The following is a 16,192-nucleotide window of genomic DNA, read 5'->3' on the forward strand; positions in this document are numbered from 1 at the left end:
AGGTGATCTCCTTACAGAGGATAGAACTAACTACAGCAATTAGCACAATCACTCTTCTAGTTCTTTGTAAAGCTGCCTTGAACTTTTATTTTGTTCAAATAGTAAAATATTCTCTGGCTCCCTCAAAAGATCTCACAACTAAGAATTATCTACTACTAGTAAGTATATACGCCTTTAATAGTTCTTCAATATATTAACGGACCTTTTCAGAACTGCTATTGAATCTATCCATGATGAAGGCGATATTATTTCTACTTCTCGCTCTCGAAGCAGCTTCCGCCTCTGCATGCGCCAACTACCAATACTGCAATTGTCTTAATGCCGACGGAACGCAAAACGATACAGCTACACAAACTACTTGCAACGATTATCGAGAGGCATATACGGTTTCCGGCCCTGGCAGTGGACATAAGCAGTGTACAAGCGACAACAACGTGCAGATACGACTTAACAGCTGCCGGTGGAGGGAGGAGTGCTGGAATTCTGGGGTAAGAGGATCAGATTCTAGTTGCTGGAGCAAACTTGGCTAAAATCGGCGTCCAAGGATGCAGATTTCTGCATGATGCACTGCATTCAGATCCCCATTATGATTTCGACGGGGTTCTCCAGGCTTTCCAAATGTCCCTTCTCCGCATAAAATATTACCCTTTACCTTAGCTATCAGAATGGCGCCCCGCAAATCTGACCATTTCTGGCAGAAAGTCCGCTTGCTCGCGCAGCCCTTTAAGTGGCGGCATACTCAAGATTAAAATATTGAAACCCTAAAGCGGAGGTGAAGCATAAGGGGAGCAAGTGCAATCCGGGCAGTCACTTCGGCAATTGTGCGGACAGGGGCGATCATCTTGACAGTTAGAGCATCTTCGCTTTCCAGAGATCCATGACAACATACGACTTGACCAGTTTATTATTCGACATGAATTCGCAGACATGGAAAATTTTACATAAACTCACAAGCACCTCCTTGAGTCACTTCGTACTGTACTGAATCGTACCCCTTCTCTCAGTTCACGAGCTCTCGTGACTCTCGCGGAACAATTTCTCCCTCATCGGGATTCCTCCAGGTTTTAGGCTTCATCCTCCCCGTTGATGCTTCGCAATGCTACTGGCGCACGTCAAACAAGCTTTCAAGTTTTAAGCGCACCACACCATTGGAGATGACAGCGCCCGAATTCTGTGTCGATGCCGCGGCTTCCCCAGAGCCCCGGCTGGAGAAGTGAGCCAACGCAAAACGTGGGGATGCATCCAGCCATCCCTGTTCCTGCGGGGTCGAAGTCCGAATCAAGCTTTTTCCACATCGGGATATGCTCCGGCGCAATTGATAGGCTCGTAGCTTCTCCTGAATGAAGGGTGCGAGTAATGTCCAATAGTCCATCATCCGAATTGTTCCAAGCCCCGGCCGCTACCACTCGGAACTGGGATTCGGGAGATGATACGAGGCAATGGCTAGCTTAGGACCGGCTCGGGATGTGGAGGGAAGAAGTGACATAAGTAGTGATGACGATCCTCTTCGCAAGAATAATATTTGGAGTTGCGAGAGCCTCCTTCCTGAGGTCTGAGAAACTCAGTCTTGAAGGGCCTGGGCTGTTTTTCCCGAAGCCATCAAAATTATAAACCGCCAAGATGGATCAGAATCTTGATGAGAAAGTAGGTTTGTATCTTTGAATTTAGTCCGGACTTGACTGACGAGCTCTTTTCACAGGCGCTGAGAGAATTGGAGCAGGAGTTGCACACAGAGATCGTTCCAGGCACAGAGATCATGATAGATGTTGGAACACATCACTTCGTTAAAGCAGGAACTGGAGGGCACTCTGTGCTGGTTCCACAACCCAGCGACGACCCGCACGATCCCCTTGTAAGCTCGCAGGTACCGACAGCCAAGTCTGATACAGTGCTGATAGAATCTAGAACTGGAGTCCGATGTGGAAAGGCCTTGCAATGATGTGTGCCACTCTGGTGTCGTTCTCTCAAGGAATGGGTCCTCTGGCACTGGTTTGTCCTTCCCTTTTTTGCTTTGGACCAGCTATTAATCGCCACTTAGGCACCCATGTTTGGCGACTACATGGAAGCTTTCGATTCTGATTTGACGGCCGTGGTACAATTCACCGGTGTTGCCATTCTGGTGCTTGGATTTAGTAATTTCATCTGGTATACTTGCTGATCTCAGAGGGAGAGACCATTGCTGATATCTCTAGGGTGCCAATCCAAACTTGCTGGGGTAGACGCCCTGTGTTAATTGCGTCATCTTTGATCTGCTTCGGCAGCAGCATATGGAGAGCAAAAGCAAACTCGTACAACAGTTTCATGGGAGCGTGTGTGTGAGTATTGGGACACTGGAGATTGCTGGCCAGATTTGACATTTCGTCCAGGCTCAATGGTATTGGGGCAGGGCCAGCAGAGACCGCCCAGCCCACTATTATCGCGGGTAAGTCCTCCCTCGTAGGAGCGTTTCAAGAGTCTCTGGGAAATTCTGCTCGCATTGCCCAGGAGCTCCTGGAACATTTTGCTGGTGAAAAATACCTGAAAGAAGCATGCTGACACCGATTTCTTGGGAATAAGACATCATTTTCCTCCATGACCGCGGGAAATATCAGACATTGTATTTCGCCTTCTATTTTGGATCCTTGATGGTAAGGACACCCACGATTAGGTTCGAAAAAATGTACACTGTCTGACAAACTGTAGGTTGGACCCATTATTTCCGGCCCTATGGCACAGCAGTTGGGATGGCGAAGCTTTTGGTGGTTGAACACTGCCCTTCTCGGGTTTGTGGCTGTCTGCTGCATTTTCCTCTTCCCAGAAACGAAATTCAATCGATCGTTCATGCCATCCAACAGCATGGTCTCATCGTCTCCGCCCTTGAAAGAAGGATCTGCAGAACAGTTTGAAAGCTTGGCTCAAAACCATGCTGAGACTTCGGCCACGGACCACGCCGATGTTGAAAAGACTGCACCTGTACAGCCACAAGCTCCTGTTGTCGTTGAAGGGGCTGGGCTCACTCATGCCCACACTCATGAAGATCCATATCTGGGACGAGGAAAGCCGTCAAAATCTCAATGGAAATTCGCTCAACCATACGAGGGCAACTTCTTCATGGAACTCTGGCTGCCATGGAAGCTCTTCCTGTATCCAATCGTGGAGTTCTCCAGCTTCGTGGTCTCCTGGACCGCATCTTCGTTCTTGACTTTGAATTTGACCCAGTCGCAAGCCTTTGCTAGTCCGCCTTACAACTTCACATCCACCAAGATCGGCTTCTTCAACTTCGCCATTCTGGTCGGTGCCTTGATTGGACTTTTCACCGCTGGTCCATTAAGCGATGCCATTGCAGCAAGGCTAACAAAGAGGAATCGAGGCATCAGAGAACCCGAGATGAGATTGGTTACCATGATTCCATATGTTATCTTGATGGTCATCGGAAATGTAGTGGTGGCTGTTGGTTATCAGAAGGCCTGGGATTGGAAGGTAGATTGGCTCCATTTTCCGAGAAAATCCGCTGGGCAATACTGACGACAAACAGGTAATTGTCATTATTGGCTACACTTGCGCCGGAATTCAGGTTGCTGCCCTCCCATCCATCTCGTCGACATACTCGATCGATTCGTACAAGCCCGTCGCAGGATCAATCTTCGTTGCCATCACAGTCAACAAGAACGTTTGGGGCTACGGATTCTCGAAATTCATCACCCCTTGGATTATCAAGAGTGGATACATCCCTCCTATTATGACGAACATGAGTTTGATTCTTCTCTTCTGTTTGTCGGGGATCATTTTTTGGTTTTATGGAAAGACGTTCAGAAAGTGGACTAGGAATTCAAAGGTACATAGCATGTAAACGTGGACATGGACGGGGATCGAAAGATACGGAATTGAATGAACATATCGTAACGTAGTTGTAAACAATGAACCAAATACTATGCGTACACTTCTCAAAGGTCTCGCTTGAGGGCCCAAATCCCAAGCAAACGGAAGCCTTTTCGAACATTTGATACCTGGTTTTGATTTTGTTCAGGGTATTCATTGATCTAAGGCCGGTGTTCAAATAGCTTTCAAACGCGAGATAAGACTCTGAAAGATTGTCTGGAACATCTTGAGGTTCGATACTTGGAGAGCTTGGAAGCGAGTTTCCTCAATGTTTGTGCTAAAATAGTATAATGTTTAGCCGTGATCATGGTCGAACCCACACATTCAAATGATCAGCCGATGATCAATTCATTAGCAAATAGGTCGCCACGGTCCGGAATATTGGGCACTTCTAGTTATCACAAAGTTCCGGAAGAGGTCCCCCTTCTTAGAGAATGCCCGTCGAACGTACGATATCTTCCCGAAAACGGTCCATATACTTCAGTAACGCCATCTGCTAAGTGCCCAGAACGTCTGCAGCCTCCGATCCGGGGCAGGTTCGTGATGTTGTATTATTAACAACTTGCTATCGCAGCTGACTTGCAGGTCGTCGTCGAGAACCAGTACAATAATCTCCTTCAGATGCTGGCACACCACTGGTTCTCCACCAGCTCCCGGGTACGTTCAGAAGGCTCGCCGAGTAAGAACCCCGCGTTGAGGTCTATTGAGCGGAGCGACTACCATATCGTCGTAACGCCAGAAGTCCGATTTGGATAGAAAATTCGAGGCGGGGTAGGTGCCGTATCCCTTCGTCCGGTGAGACATGCCGTACGGAGGTGAGAAATTGACGAGAGTGGTTTGGCGCTAGCCGCATTTAGATAGGGGATGCTGTACCGAGATCATGTGACTGCACACGAGAATGAAGCTATTCGCGTGAGAAAATCAACTGAGCCACGCCGCCTTGCTAGCGTGGACTATGTCTCACCGGACGAAGGGATAATGTGCTGTTGACACACAGTACAATAAGAATTCTTGAGTGAAATACATGGTGTCATGCTCACACTCGAAGTACATCGAAGTCCGTAGAGGATTCCTTTGCTAAATTTTCCTTCTTATAGTCGAATCGTAAAGCAACATTCCGAGATTCGCGGCAAGTCCAAAGTAGAGGAGGAGTGGTCCTTGATCAAAGGTGTGCGATTTCTTGTCTTCGAGGATTGAGTGTTTTTCCGCCTTCAGCATGTCCGGCCCACGTAGCCCAAATGTAAATAAAACTCTTCCGAATGTACCTTGACGATCCGAGGACCGCATCCAGCAAAGTCCCGTATTCTAGTCTGGAGTATGGAGGTTTGGAACTTAGTACTGAGGCCGTTGAACGGTGGACGAGAGTCTTGCTGGGAGACAACACAATAAACTAAAGAGATTCGGATAGTAAAGTAGAATCCGTTAGAAAATACTGAACTCACTTGAGTGGGGTTGCGGAAAGTAGGTGAACTGGAAGGACGATTCAGTTCAAATAGACAAGTTAGTTCTCTATTAATAATCCGCAGCCTGCTCTACCCTACCGGTCTTGAGAAGAGTTATCACGACCCGGGGCTGAAGACCTGGTCTGGTAAACAGCTCTTTTGGGTGTGTATGTAAACGTCTAAAGAGGGAAGAAGGAGGGGGGAGCTCGAGCTAAGTACAGGGTGCCACGCTAGGGTCAGGTCATGTGACGCTGACGTCACAACAAGAGTTCTAATCTATCACATTTCCGTCCAAGAGAACTCCACTTTGATATCCCGCCTCTCTCAATTTTAAATATCAAATGTAACCCCATAAGATACAACTCTAAACATCGCTGACAATTGGTATCATAAAATCTAGAAATGCAAGTCCAGAAGGCAGAGTCTAAGCAGCACCACCCATCTGCACTTTCCCTTTCAAGTTCTTCCACGGGCTCAATGGTGAAACTAACACCGAGATGCCCGCAGCTGCAATAGCAATTGCATACGCGACCTTGAGACCATCCATATAAGCCTGAATGATACCCGGTACATCACTGGCAGCGAAAGTAGCTCTGATTTGAGTAACTCCCACAGCCACCACAGACGCAGCGTCAACACCTGGAGCAGTGGTCGGCAGTTTTCCAATGAGGGTGTTGGTGAAGGCGACTTCACCAGCAGAGACGAAGAATGCGCCTCCGATGGTTTGGCAGAATAGGATCATAGCGGTGACTGAAGACAGATCTGCAGGGCCGACAGTGGCCTGGGCAGCAATGATGGGAATTTGGAGCGCGAGACCGATGCCCAAACCAGTGATGATTTGGTAGCCGATCCAGTGTCCGGAACCGGACGTTGTGTTGAGTGTGTAGAGGAGTCCCGCGCCAATTGTGCTCAACACACTCCCCACAACCATGTAGGGAACGAAGTGGCCGTATGCAGAGATCAGACCCCCACTGAGGATAGTGGCTAGTGTGCAACCCAGGATGAGTGGGAGGTTCCTTACGCCAGATTGGGATGCGCTGACACCACTTACCACTTGAAAGTAAATGGGTAAGTAGTACAGGAAGAGGAAGAAAGCGCCGGCCAGGAAGAAGATGAAGATCATGCTGACCAATATCGTGCGGTCTTTGGCGATGCGGCCTACGATCATGGCTCGCTCTCCGGAGTACCATTCAATGGCGACGAAGAGGGCGAGGATTAGGACGAATCCGACGAGAGTCCCGATGACTGAGGGCGAGTTCCAGGGTTTGGACTGTCCTCCCCATTGAAGAGCCAAGATGTAGCAGATGATAGCAGCCATGATCACGAATGTGCCCGGAAGATCCATCTGCAAGAGTTTCTCTTTAAATGTTGCCTTTGCGGGGACGGCCTGCGGCGGAGTGCTGAAGAAGAACAGGATGATTGCAGCAGAGATACCTCCGATTGGTAGGTTGATGTAAAAACACCACCTCCATGATACCTTCTCTGCGAAAACTCCTCCTAGGAGAGGCCCGATGACAGATGCGATTCCATAAGCAGCACCCATCAGACCTGTAAACGCGGCCCTGCTATTCGGTTTGGCGGTGAAGGCAATAATGGTGTAGGCTCCCGATGCGATACCCGCACCACCAAGACCTGCAATTGCTCGCCCAACAATTAGGGCTGTGGAGTTTGGAGCAACCCCTGGAGTCTGTCAGCTTATCTCTTTGGCTATGCAGGGTTCGGGTCGAAGTCGGTGCCGACTCGAATCGGACTCACCACAAATAAGACTGCCAATCTCAAAGACGAAAATTGAGGTCAAGAACGTGATCTTCAGAGGGAAGTACTTGTAGCCTTTGCCCCAGGTCGATTGGAACGCTCCTACAGTCAGGAAGAAGGCTGATCCGTACCAACCAACAAGATCAAGACCTTGGAATTCATCCGTGATTTTGGGGATAGCTGTAGCCACAATCGTCATATCAAGAGACACCTGTATCAATCTATCAGTCCTGTTCGGGTAGTATTCAATGGGTAACTTACGAGGAAGATACTGAGCAAAAGCGCAATGACTATGAAGGCGAGACGCAGGCCCTCAGGATATTGTCCCTCGACCTCTTCTTCAGGTGAAGCGCCGTTTGTGATAGAGCCATTCTCCTGGTCTGTAGTGTCGCCTAGGTCCGTCTTGGACTCCTTCTCGAATGATAGGCGAGGGGAAGGGGTTGCAGTTCTCCCAACCTCCTTATCACCAGCCAAGGTTATTGATCTGGAATCCATATTGAAGTCTGATAGCACAATGCACTAAAAGAGGTGAAGTGAAAGGTGACAAATCAAAGCACTTGAATTGAACTGTGGCTTGAAATTCACACTTGGACAAAGGGAAGGGTAAGCACTTATATAAAAGTCTATTTGATTGATATCCCAATGACCTGGTTATGGCCAGGCGATTGATCTCCATTGCTTACCTGAGCCTAAGGCGAAAAGTGGTCCGCGATATCACGTCGTTCGTTTGAGGCACGAATCTGAGCCTATCAAAGGGCTGGCGTGCTAGGCAGAGAGGAGATAAAACTGCTTAGTTCCATCTCCTCCGCCGTGTGAATTTTGAGGCCGTGTGGCTGTCAGACCGTATCAAAGCTTGCCGCTCATGCGAAAACATAATTTGCGGCAATAGAATGCAACTTGTTTAACCAGAAGGGGAGAAAATGCTGTGCAAAAGACCCTGCAGACCCAAGAATTGTGGGGTTTGCAACTCGGTGACCAGCACGTCAGCTTCTTCCGCCGTGCGCGGTCACTCGTAGTCAAAGTGATGGTGGATGAGTCGACGTGAGTGTTTTGTTAGCCTCAAGTGCGGGAAGATGGCATTCGGCCACGCACGGCGGTCGAAGAGATCGCCAGTGTGAAGCGAGAAGGAGGATCCAACGGCCCTAAGCGGACACAAGCGGCCGCATGTCTCAAAGCCGGAGATAAATAACAAGAAAAACGTGCTTTGCGAGATGAATCATGAATGTATACGATATGCCTAATTGTCGAGAAGATTTTGTCAGTGAACTGTGAATCAAGGCGACGTGTGTGAAGGAGAAGAGAAGGCTGGCAATGCTACGATTTGATCGAGAAGTTCGAGGTAAATCACATGACCATCCCTCGTCCAGCCCCTGATTCCGTCGTCCCCTTCAAGGCTTCAAGCAGTATCTCCCTTCTCGCAATATGCTCCACTTATAATGAGAACAGGTACTGGGCGGAGGAGAGTCCGCCGCGTGGCGGACATGGGAGAAGTTTTTCCACTCGAGCACCACGCTCGCAGCGTCCGCCGGAAGTCACCAAAGTCATCACCCCTTTCCTCATCCATTCAAATGCAATTTCTAGAACAATTTGTTTGATGCGAGCACTCTGCACTGGCCAGATAGCGCTCGAGCATTTCAGAAAAGCAAATGGAACTGTTGCACGTCTGCTCGTTCGTTTAGCCAATTGTTTTCATCCTTTCGGAAGTCCGCAGGGGAAGGGGTCGGATGAAAAGTGCTGCACTCCACTTCCTCTCCCATTTGGAACTTTGGAACGAGCTCTACCCTTTCTGTTGAATCTGTTGAATATCGTACCGTTTGTCCGAGTTTCGTTGGGATCTTAAAATCAGCAAAGTGATTGTGTTTTTCATCGCGGGTTGAAAACACCACTGGACCGCCGTGATTTATATGGAAGGAATCAAGACGGACGGCCTTCTCAAAATTTTAGCTGCATATCACGCTCGCTTGCTGAACTTTAAGGGACGTTGAATTGTTAAGTCACAATATTTTCAATGTCTCGTTGAAGCTAACACTAGCCGTTCATCTTGCCAGGAATTGAAGTGGACGGCTTCTCAGGCTTCGTTCTATACCACGCTAGCTGCCCGACCCTCCACCGACATTGCAAATTCTCGAGTCATTGCCGAATCCTAAAACGAATTCTCCTCAAAGCTTTGTTGTACATCGACTCCATGTCCTAAAGTATTTTCGTACATTGGGTTTCGTCTGGACATCTCCGGAGAGCATGAAAACCTTCTCAGATTTGCAATGATCCGATCTCCGTTCGAGAGTAAATCTCAACTCCGGAGTTTTGTTTATTCAATGTCCGAGATTCCGCTGCACCATTCAAAGTCCGCGAGGACAGAGAAATGCAATTTTTCAACGAAATGAGCATTCAATGACTTCAAAATCAACACTCAAGAGGCCGAATCTTGCACTGAAATCATCTATCAATCAGTTCCGCGGATCTCCAAGAGGAAGAGTGGTTCCACAAAATCGATTTTACAACAACCAGGACTAGCAGGCGGCGAAGCCATACTTGAATTGCGCTGACAAAAGTAATGGATTCAACAAGCAGAAGGTAATTGGAATGAGCATTGTCATGGACAGTGCTAACGATGAACAGCTACAAGATACAAAATATTTCACAGCTCTTTCAATGTCAGGAATATCATCTCAGGCCACGGTTTCAGAGTCTCAGAAGAACAGAAAAGATACAAGGTGTTCGCAAAGAGGGGGTATTTTATTGTGGTACTAAACTACCACGAAAACAAAATCACGCAAACCCTTCCCGCTGGTACCGTTCCCATTTCCCATCCCGATTCATGATCCACGCACGTCATACTATCATACACTCCCCAAAGGTATCTCCTCCTCATCCTTCCCCGAACCTAAGAGTTCTGCTTTTGAATATCAGCCTCAGCACCCCGCTGTTGAGTCTTGCCAATATCATGCTGCTCCTGAGCCTTCAGTTGTGCGTCACGGTCGCCGGTAATGCCTGCAACGACACCTTGGACGGCACCGGTGGCACGGTTGGCGATGCCTGAGCTGAAGTCGTTGAGTTGACCTTGGGCTTCTTGGCCTTTGCCTTCGGCGTTTTGTTGGGCACCAGCTCGCTTGAGGTCCTGTTGATGAATACGTCAAAATCAATACTTATCAAACGATACTATTTTGCAATGACTTGCGAGGCTAAGTGGGAGAGGAGGGGAAAAGGAACATACCTCGGAGCCAACAAGTCCACCAAGAGCCTCCTTCGCAGATCCAATCGTTTGGTTCCATGAACCATTGGAGCGGTTGGGATCGTCCTTGGTTATGGCGCCAGAGGAGGAAGCAGAGTAGCTGCCGATCTTGGCAGTTGCGTGGGAGGCGTCGTTCTCCAGTTCAGCCTTGGACTTTTTGGCCTCGCCGGCGTTCTGTGTTATATTAGTTTCTGGCGATGATGTTGGGAAAAGGGAGGCAGATGAGCATACCTGGTCAGAGGTGTTGCCAGTCAAACTGCCAATGGCAGATTGAACTGCACCGGTGGCAGAGTCGATGTACGACTGGACAGTGGAAGTGTTCTTATCAGACATGATTGTAGTTGTGTGTTGTTTGGTTTTGATGTGGTTGATTGATTTCTGTTCGGGTTGAATGTGTGGATGGTTTGAGGAGGAAGAGTTCTTGAGGCATCGAAGGATCCTTATATATCAGTTGAGTGCCTTCCGTTTGTCGTGAATCTTGGCCCAGCCTCGATTTCGCGATTTGCCATGCGGGGATATGACATCATTTGAGAGCTCAGCCTTGCGTTGCACTTTCTCTCATTGGCTCCTCAGAGCGCCATTACCCCGCATCCCTGTAGAACGGTACCCACATGGCCTCATTAAGTCGACGTGCGTCATATCAGATGCTGAAAAGTTTCACTTTCGCAACTTCCGTTTTGTTCTTCTCTGTTGACCATACTTTTTTTGTATGGCGTGACTTGCGGGAATTACATGTGAACAAAGGTATCTCTCTTCCTTGGAAAATGTCTGGTCTGGATTAAATAAACTCTATTCATGGGTATTCTATCGCCTGCTGATGCTACTAGGTTCCTATTCAAATGCCCAACCAGAACGCCCATCAATCAATGCCTTTATTCGTCCTTCATATCTAAAAGAATCCCTCCAACTCCAGAATCAAACCTCGTTCTTGTGGGGCTCTTGATGCCATTTCGCAAGCTGTCTTGGATCCCTCTGTACTTCTTCTCATCCCAAATCCAGACCCCGTGATGACTATCCATCTCCCCTCTCATGGAAGTCTCCCCTTTCATGCCCTCAGCTAACCTCTCTGCAACTTGGTCTTCCTTGGCTCTTGAAAAGTATCTCCTGGGGAATTCTCTTCCTTCGGCCTTCTCTCTTTTCCTCATTCCTCTTTGCTCATTCTCGATTTTGGTCTTCTCATGGCCAACTGCGAAGATATCCCCTCTATAAATAGCATTCGCAACGTGTTGCCATGCCCTCCTCGATTCCAAGGGATGTTGGTGTTCCAGTGGGGCAACTTGTAAGGGCGTCCGAGGAACGGTATCGATGTCAAACTTCTCAACCAATTCTTGAGTGTCGCATTTCTTGATGGAAAATTCTCCGTTCCATTGTCCCTCCGCAACATATAAAGGCTCGTTCTCGTGATCGTCATGGAACATCTTCGCAACGAACGAGTTTCGCTTTCCACTGACCCATCCCTTACAAATATAGTCTATCTGACAGGTGTAACCAGAAGAGCTTCGTATATATGTGGTGCCGCTGAGCTCAGGGGAAAGAGAGCCTGTCATGATTCCTTCAACGTGTATTTTCGGCATAGTTATTAAGTAGTCTTCATCGTATTTGTCGAGATGGAGGAGCGAGTAGCCTTTTCGATCGATGTGTACAGTTCCGCTGAAATAAACTTTTGGAGCAACATGGCCTTGCAGCTGTGGATAACATTAGCATTACGCTGCGGTTTTTTTATTAAAAAAAAAGCGAAGCGTACCCTAACTCCATGCTTATCATTCCAGATATTGCACGCTGTTGCCGGCGGATGATGGCTAACTTGTTCTGCGACCAGATTTGTAGTCCCAGCCTCGTCTTCCCATTTCCCAATAAAAAGTTCTCCTAGGAAAGGGTTCAACGGTTTCATTTTCTTTCTCTTCCCATTGTCATCTTTGTTACTGTGTTGTTGCTTGAGCGTGCTCAAAAACCATTTCAAGACCAACAGAGCTCTTTTCTCTGGATTGGGTTCGCTGGCTGGGGCAACAAAAAGACTCGGATGCTCAGCCCAGTAGGCCGAATACTCGACAATGGATTGCGGGGATAAGAGGAATGGCGGGGCAGTCAGCGATGCGAGGTCGCCTTTGAAAGTTGCTAACGACTATGAACGATTAGTGCCAATTCTCGTCCCAACTGAGCGCCAGCATTGCGCTTTGCTGTTGCGAGGAATAGGGGCACGTACCTTGATAAACGAAAAGAACGCGCTCTTGTGCTGGGGAGCCAGCTTCTCAGATTCGCACTTAGTAGACATGACTCGGGTAATCTATCTCTGGCGGCTATCTCTTCCAACAAGAAAGGAGAGAAGATGTAAATATAAGGAATTGGGGAGGAAAGCAACGGCTGTTGCGGTGAAAGAAGTTCCTGAGATACACCCACCTATCTTGTGACAATACTAATTTGGAATTGGGGGCAATTGGGTGGTGGCTGATACGCAGCGGATACGTCGTGCTCCGTCTGAACTGAACCTCTGAGACGTGGGATGCTTCATCGCTAGATGCAGGTGAGCGCATTTCTGCAGGGCAAACGGCAGCGGCATGTGAAAGGGACGTTGTGGCGTCGGATAAAAGTGGGTGGTCACGTGTGCAGATTTTCCTCATTCGGGGCTTGCTTGGCTGGGAGGTTGAATCATTGCCTCCCGCACTTGCGGTCTTGATCTTTTGTCACAGAGACAGGGGGGAGGTTTGTAAAGCATTGGCGGGATTCTTCGCTAGCATTCCAAATGAGTGGCGTCGTCGACGCCTGCGCCTCCCGGGAATGTTTCATTCCGAGTGAAACACGAACAAGCATCGGGATGTTTGCAAGCGCCAAATGACCCAAGTTTCACGATGGAATGAAGATTTGTCTTACGGACGTACAAATATCCAGTCATAATCATTATGAATTCAAAAACTAGCTGCTTAGTGACAGCCTTGGGTATCATGTTACAAAATCTAAGCCAGGGTCTCCAAGCGGAAATCATCAAGCCGACGCCGAGAATACCGAACGTGTCCATACTTCTATTTAAACATCATCCCCGAAGCATCCTCACTTCCCCTTCGATCATAACTCTTGCTCCTATCCTTCTTTAGTTCCTTCTCGGTATCCATCAATCGAGTCTGTATCCACATTCTGTATCTCCTATCACCCCGGACGCTCTCACAGTTGAGCAGCTCTGTGAGTGTGCTTTTGATTTGTTGATTGACGTCCTTCAATTTCATCTCATCTTGCTCGATCTCCCCAAGCACACTCTCATCGATCACGGTCGGGAGAGAAGACCTCCTTGTCTTGAGAGCAGGTCGAGGTCTGGACTGCGGGATGCTACCGGCACGATGATGGTTGCGGGCCTTCCGAGGTGGTGAGGGGAGATACATGCCATCGTCGGAGCTAGGTGAAGATGAGAGCGAGGCGTATCTGTGGTTGGGAGATCGAGATGTAGATGATGTCGTCGGAAACGAAGTCGTGATCTGGTCGAGACGTTTCTGAAGAGCGTCGTGCTGGGAGTGGAGCAGGAGGTATTTCTGGAGAGCAAAACCGCTCTCAGGAGACTTCTGCGGAGAAGTCATTGTGTTTTTGATTCGTGCCTGACAATCAAAAAGGCTGTGACAATTGATCCTGGAGGTGGTGATAGTATGTCTTCAGTAGCTTTACTATCGAAACATAGAAACATATATGGCGACTGTAAATTCTGTGACGTCGGTCTCGGATCCGGACCTACCTCCGGCGACCAAGCCCTTTTTGGTGGTTGAGACTTCTGATACGGGGCCCAGCGAGCCATTATCCAGGGACGTGTGGCTTGACCCTCCTTCCCCAAACACTGGAACTCCTTCCTCCAATGAATTCATCCCCTTACTAACTTTTTTCCTCAAAAAAGCAGAAAAGTTTGTCGATCACGTTCCTGACAGGTGTGGCGGTGCGTGTGGCGTCATGCTTCCAACAACTTACCAAGTTTTGGAAAGTTGGCATGACGATCAATTTTCTACAGCAGCTGTTCTTCCTCGAATGAAAGTTGAATTGCGTGTCATGGTGTACGTTTCAGATAAGGTCATTCGGTATGGGTGCCCCATAACCTACAACGATTTTCATGTGCAGCCTGGGTGTTCCACTGAGCAGCGAGGGTTCTTGACAACCAATAGGCTGACGGAATCGATCGATCGATCGATCGAAGTTTGAAGAAATCCCCATGGCGAAAGGCAAGCGGTCAAGTGACATGCTTGTTGATCTGCCTATCAAAAGACTCATTTCACCCAGAGTGTCAGTGCTGAGGCTTCGAGTTGAATGCAGCAATGAGTATCAAAGTCTTTGCTTTCATGGGAGAACGAGAGGGAAGCCATCCTGGATTCGAGTTGGAGCATGTCCGAAGCTGTCGGATTTTGTGAGATGCTTGGAGTGTTTCCTCAAACGTGTCTCGAGTAGCAGTCTTGCGTTGTTTGTTGTGGATGGCGTTTGGCACGAGAGTCTGCAGCATTAGTGTGTAAACTTAGCTGTCCAAAACAGTCGATCAGACGAGGTCACCCTATTGTCGTGCATCACCGGGGTTTTACACACGCAATGCAAAACTCAGATTTCAAGAGCATACTTCATTTCTGCGGATTTCTGCTGCTATAAAGCTCCCTCGGTAGAATACATTTTCAAAGAACGCGACAGAAACACTCATTGCCAAACTTTCCCACTGGCTATTTCTGGATGCATGTCCATCTCACATCATATCAGCATCATCAGAGTCGTCTTCACGGATCAGTGCTTGTGGTTGGGGGTTCGTGAAACGAGGAGCCGCAGTTCAAGATCTGATCTGGGAAACATTTAGAATCGAGCGACATGTAGAAGAAGCTTACTTACCGGTTTAGCCCGCTTCGAATTAGAGGAATTTGACTTGCTCTGAACCGCGGTTAGCTCCGTATAGCTAGGTGCAGCAGAATCCTAAAAATGTCAGAATCTGGCGTGTGAGGATTGCTTCACTGCCACCCACAATGTAGTCCGAGTATTCCCACCCATCATCATCTCCAGCCTCAGGATCATAGAATGCACCAATATCATTGTCCGCGTCAGACCTGTCGAGGTTTAGACCTCATCGATCTGTGCATTTGAATAAGTAGACATCCCGTCGGGAGCAACATCGCTCATCGTAGCAGGAGGAGCGATTCTGGACTCGCATGATAACGTCCCCTGAGAGCATTGTTCGCACCACTGCATATCACTGGCCAGATGTTATTCATCAGACAGACAGGGCAAAGTCACGTTAGAACCATCAGCGCTCCGAGCTGCTTTGCTGAAATCCGTCAAAGGCTTCCACAAACCACAAGGATTCGCATGACATCTCTTGAGCACCTCCACCTGTACATTGGCGGCATCTCAGCTTGGCGGTGACTGCACCGATATCCTGGCCCTGATCTCATTATATGTCTATTGTTGAGCTAGGTCTTGGAGTAACAAGCGGTGCTCTTCCGCTTGAGACAGGCACAACGTTGGTACCTGGCATCGTCAATAAGTCTCACATTGCGACTGGATCCACATACTTCTGGAGAAGGGGATTGCTCTTGCGTCTGTGAGAGTCAGCCAGTATGTCGTTTTAGTGAGGGGGACCCTTACTCAGCAGAAGTCCATTGGCGATTGGCTTCGTCACCTCTCGGCACCGGAGCAGAGGAGATGGCGGGTTAGTCGCGAGTGTTACCTTCCATTGGTGTTAGTTGAAAGAGAGTTGTCGTACGCAAAGGACGCTCTAAAGAGCATGAATTTTTGGGTGCTCCGGAGAGCTTATATAGGTGGAAATGAGCCCAGGAGCTAAGCCCCTGAACCACGTGAGTTTGACATGCAGGGGGTGCTCAGGGGGGCGCTCACGTGTCATGCAACAAGAGTTGTTTTGGGGAAGATCGAAAGAGATGAGAAGGTCAACAGACTGCCAAATTGA

General features: G+C 48.4%; 5 protein-coding genes across 5 annotated transcripts; 1 reads left to right on the top strand and 4 right to left on the bottom strand.

The window, feature by feature from the left end:
- The first annotated feature begins 1,531 nt into the window (after positions 1–1,531).
- Positions 1,532–3,918, top strand: K444DRAFT_649995 (MFS general substrate transporter). The gene is made up of 9 exons (XM_024885611.1): positions 1,532–1,644; positions 1,700–1,852; positions 1,906–1,989; positions 2,039–2,145; positions 2,193–2,315; positions 2,367–2,422; positions 2,557–2,627; positions 2,683–3,459; positions 3,515–3,918. Exons 1-9 carry the CDS (start codon positions 1,621–1,623, stop codon positions 3,827–3,829), a joined length of 1,710 nt encoding a protein of 569 aa, XP_024742991.1. The 5' UTR covers positions 1,532–1,620; the 3' UTR covers positions 3,830–3,918.
- Positions 3,919–5,724: 1,806 nt separating this feature from the next.
- Positions 5,725–7,550, bottom strand: K444DRAFT_517646 (putative HC-toxin efflux carrier; the record flags this gene model as incomplete). The annotated part of the gene is made up of 3 exons (XM_024873793.1): positions 5,725–6,959; positions 7,056–7,266; positions 7,317–7,550. The coding sequence occupies 3 exons, from the start codon at positions 7,548–7,550 to the stop codon at positions 5,725–5,727; spliced, it is 1,680 nt and encodes a 559-aa protein (XP_024742992.1).
- A 2,008-nt stretch (positions 7,551–9,558) lies between these two features.
- On the bottom strand, positions 9,559–10,922 carry K444DRAFT_649997 (uncharacterized protein). Its single transcript, XM_024885612.1, has 4 exons — positions 10,519–10,922; positions 10,270–10,461; positions 9,673–10,173; positions 9,559–9,627 (listed from the first exon to the last, which is right to left on the bottom strand). Exons 1-3 carry the CDS (start codon positions 10,618–10,620, stop codon positions 9,940–9,942), a joined length of 528 nt encoding a protein of 175 aa, XP_024742993.1. The 5' UTR covers positions 10,621–10,922; the 3' UTR covers positions 9,559–9,627; positions 9,673–9,939.
- A 119-nt stretch (positions 10,923–11,041) lies between these two features.
- On the bottom strand, positions 11,042–12,732 carry K444DRAFT_580812 (Oxysterol-binding protein). Its single transcript, XM_024877711.1, has 3 exons — positions 12,491–12,732; positions 12,032–12,409; positions 11,042–11,972 (listed from the first exon to the last, which is right to left on the bottom strand). The coding sequence occupies exons 1-3, from the start codon at positions 12,557–12,559 to the stop codon at positions 11,160–11,162; spliced, it is 1,260 nt and encodes a 419-aa protein (XP_024742994.1). The 5' UTR covers positions 12,560–12,732; the 3' UTR covers positions 11,042–11,159.
- A 369-nt stretch (positions 12,733–13,101) lies between these two features.
- On the bottom strand, positions 13,102–14,250 carry K444DRAFT_659310 (uncharacterized protein; the record flags this gene model as incomplete). The annotated part of the gene is made up of 3 exons (XM_024886339.1): positions 13,102–13,868; positions 14,003–14,101; positions 14,230–14,250. 3 exons carry the CDS (start codon positions 14,248–14,250, stop codon positions 13,305–13,307), a joined length of 684 nt encoding a protein of 227 aa, XP_024742995.1. The 3' UTR covers positions 13,102–13,304.
- Positions 14,251–16,192: the final 1,942 nt, after the last annotated feature.

The sequence above is a fragment of the Hyaloscypha bicolor genome (genome assembly GCF_002865645.1).
Source record: "Hyaloscypha bicolor E unplaced genomic scaffold K444scaffold_15, whole genome shotgun sequence".
In the NCBI taxonomy this organism is placed as follows: domain Eukaryota; kingdom Fungi; phylum Ascomycota; class Leotiomycetes; order Helotiales; family Hyaloscyphaceae; genus Hyaloscypha; species Hyaloscypha bicolor.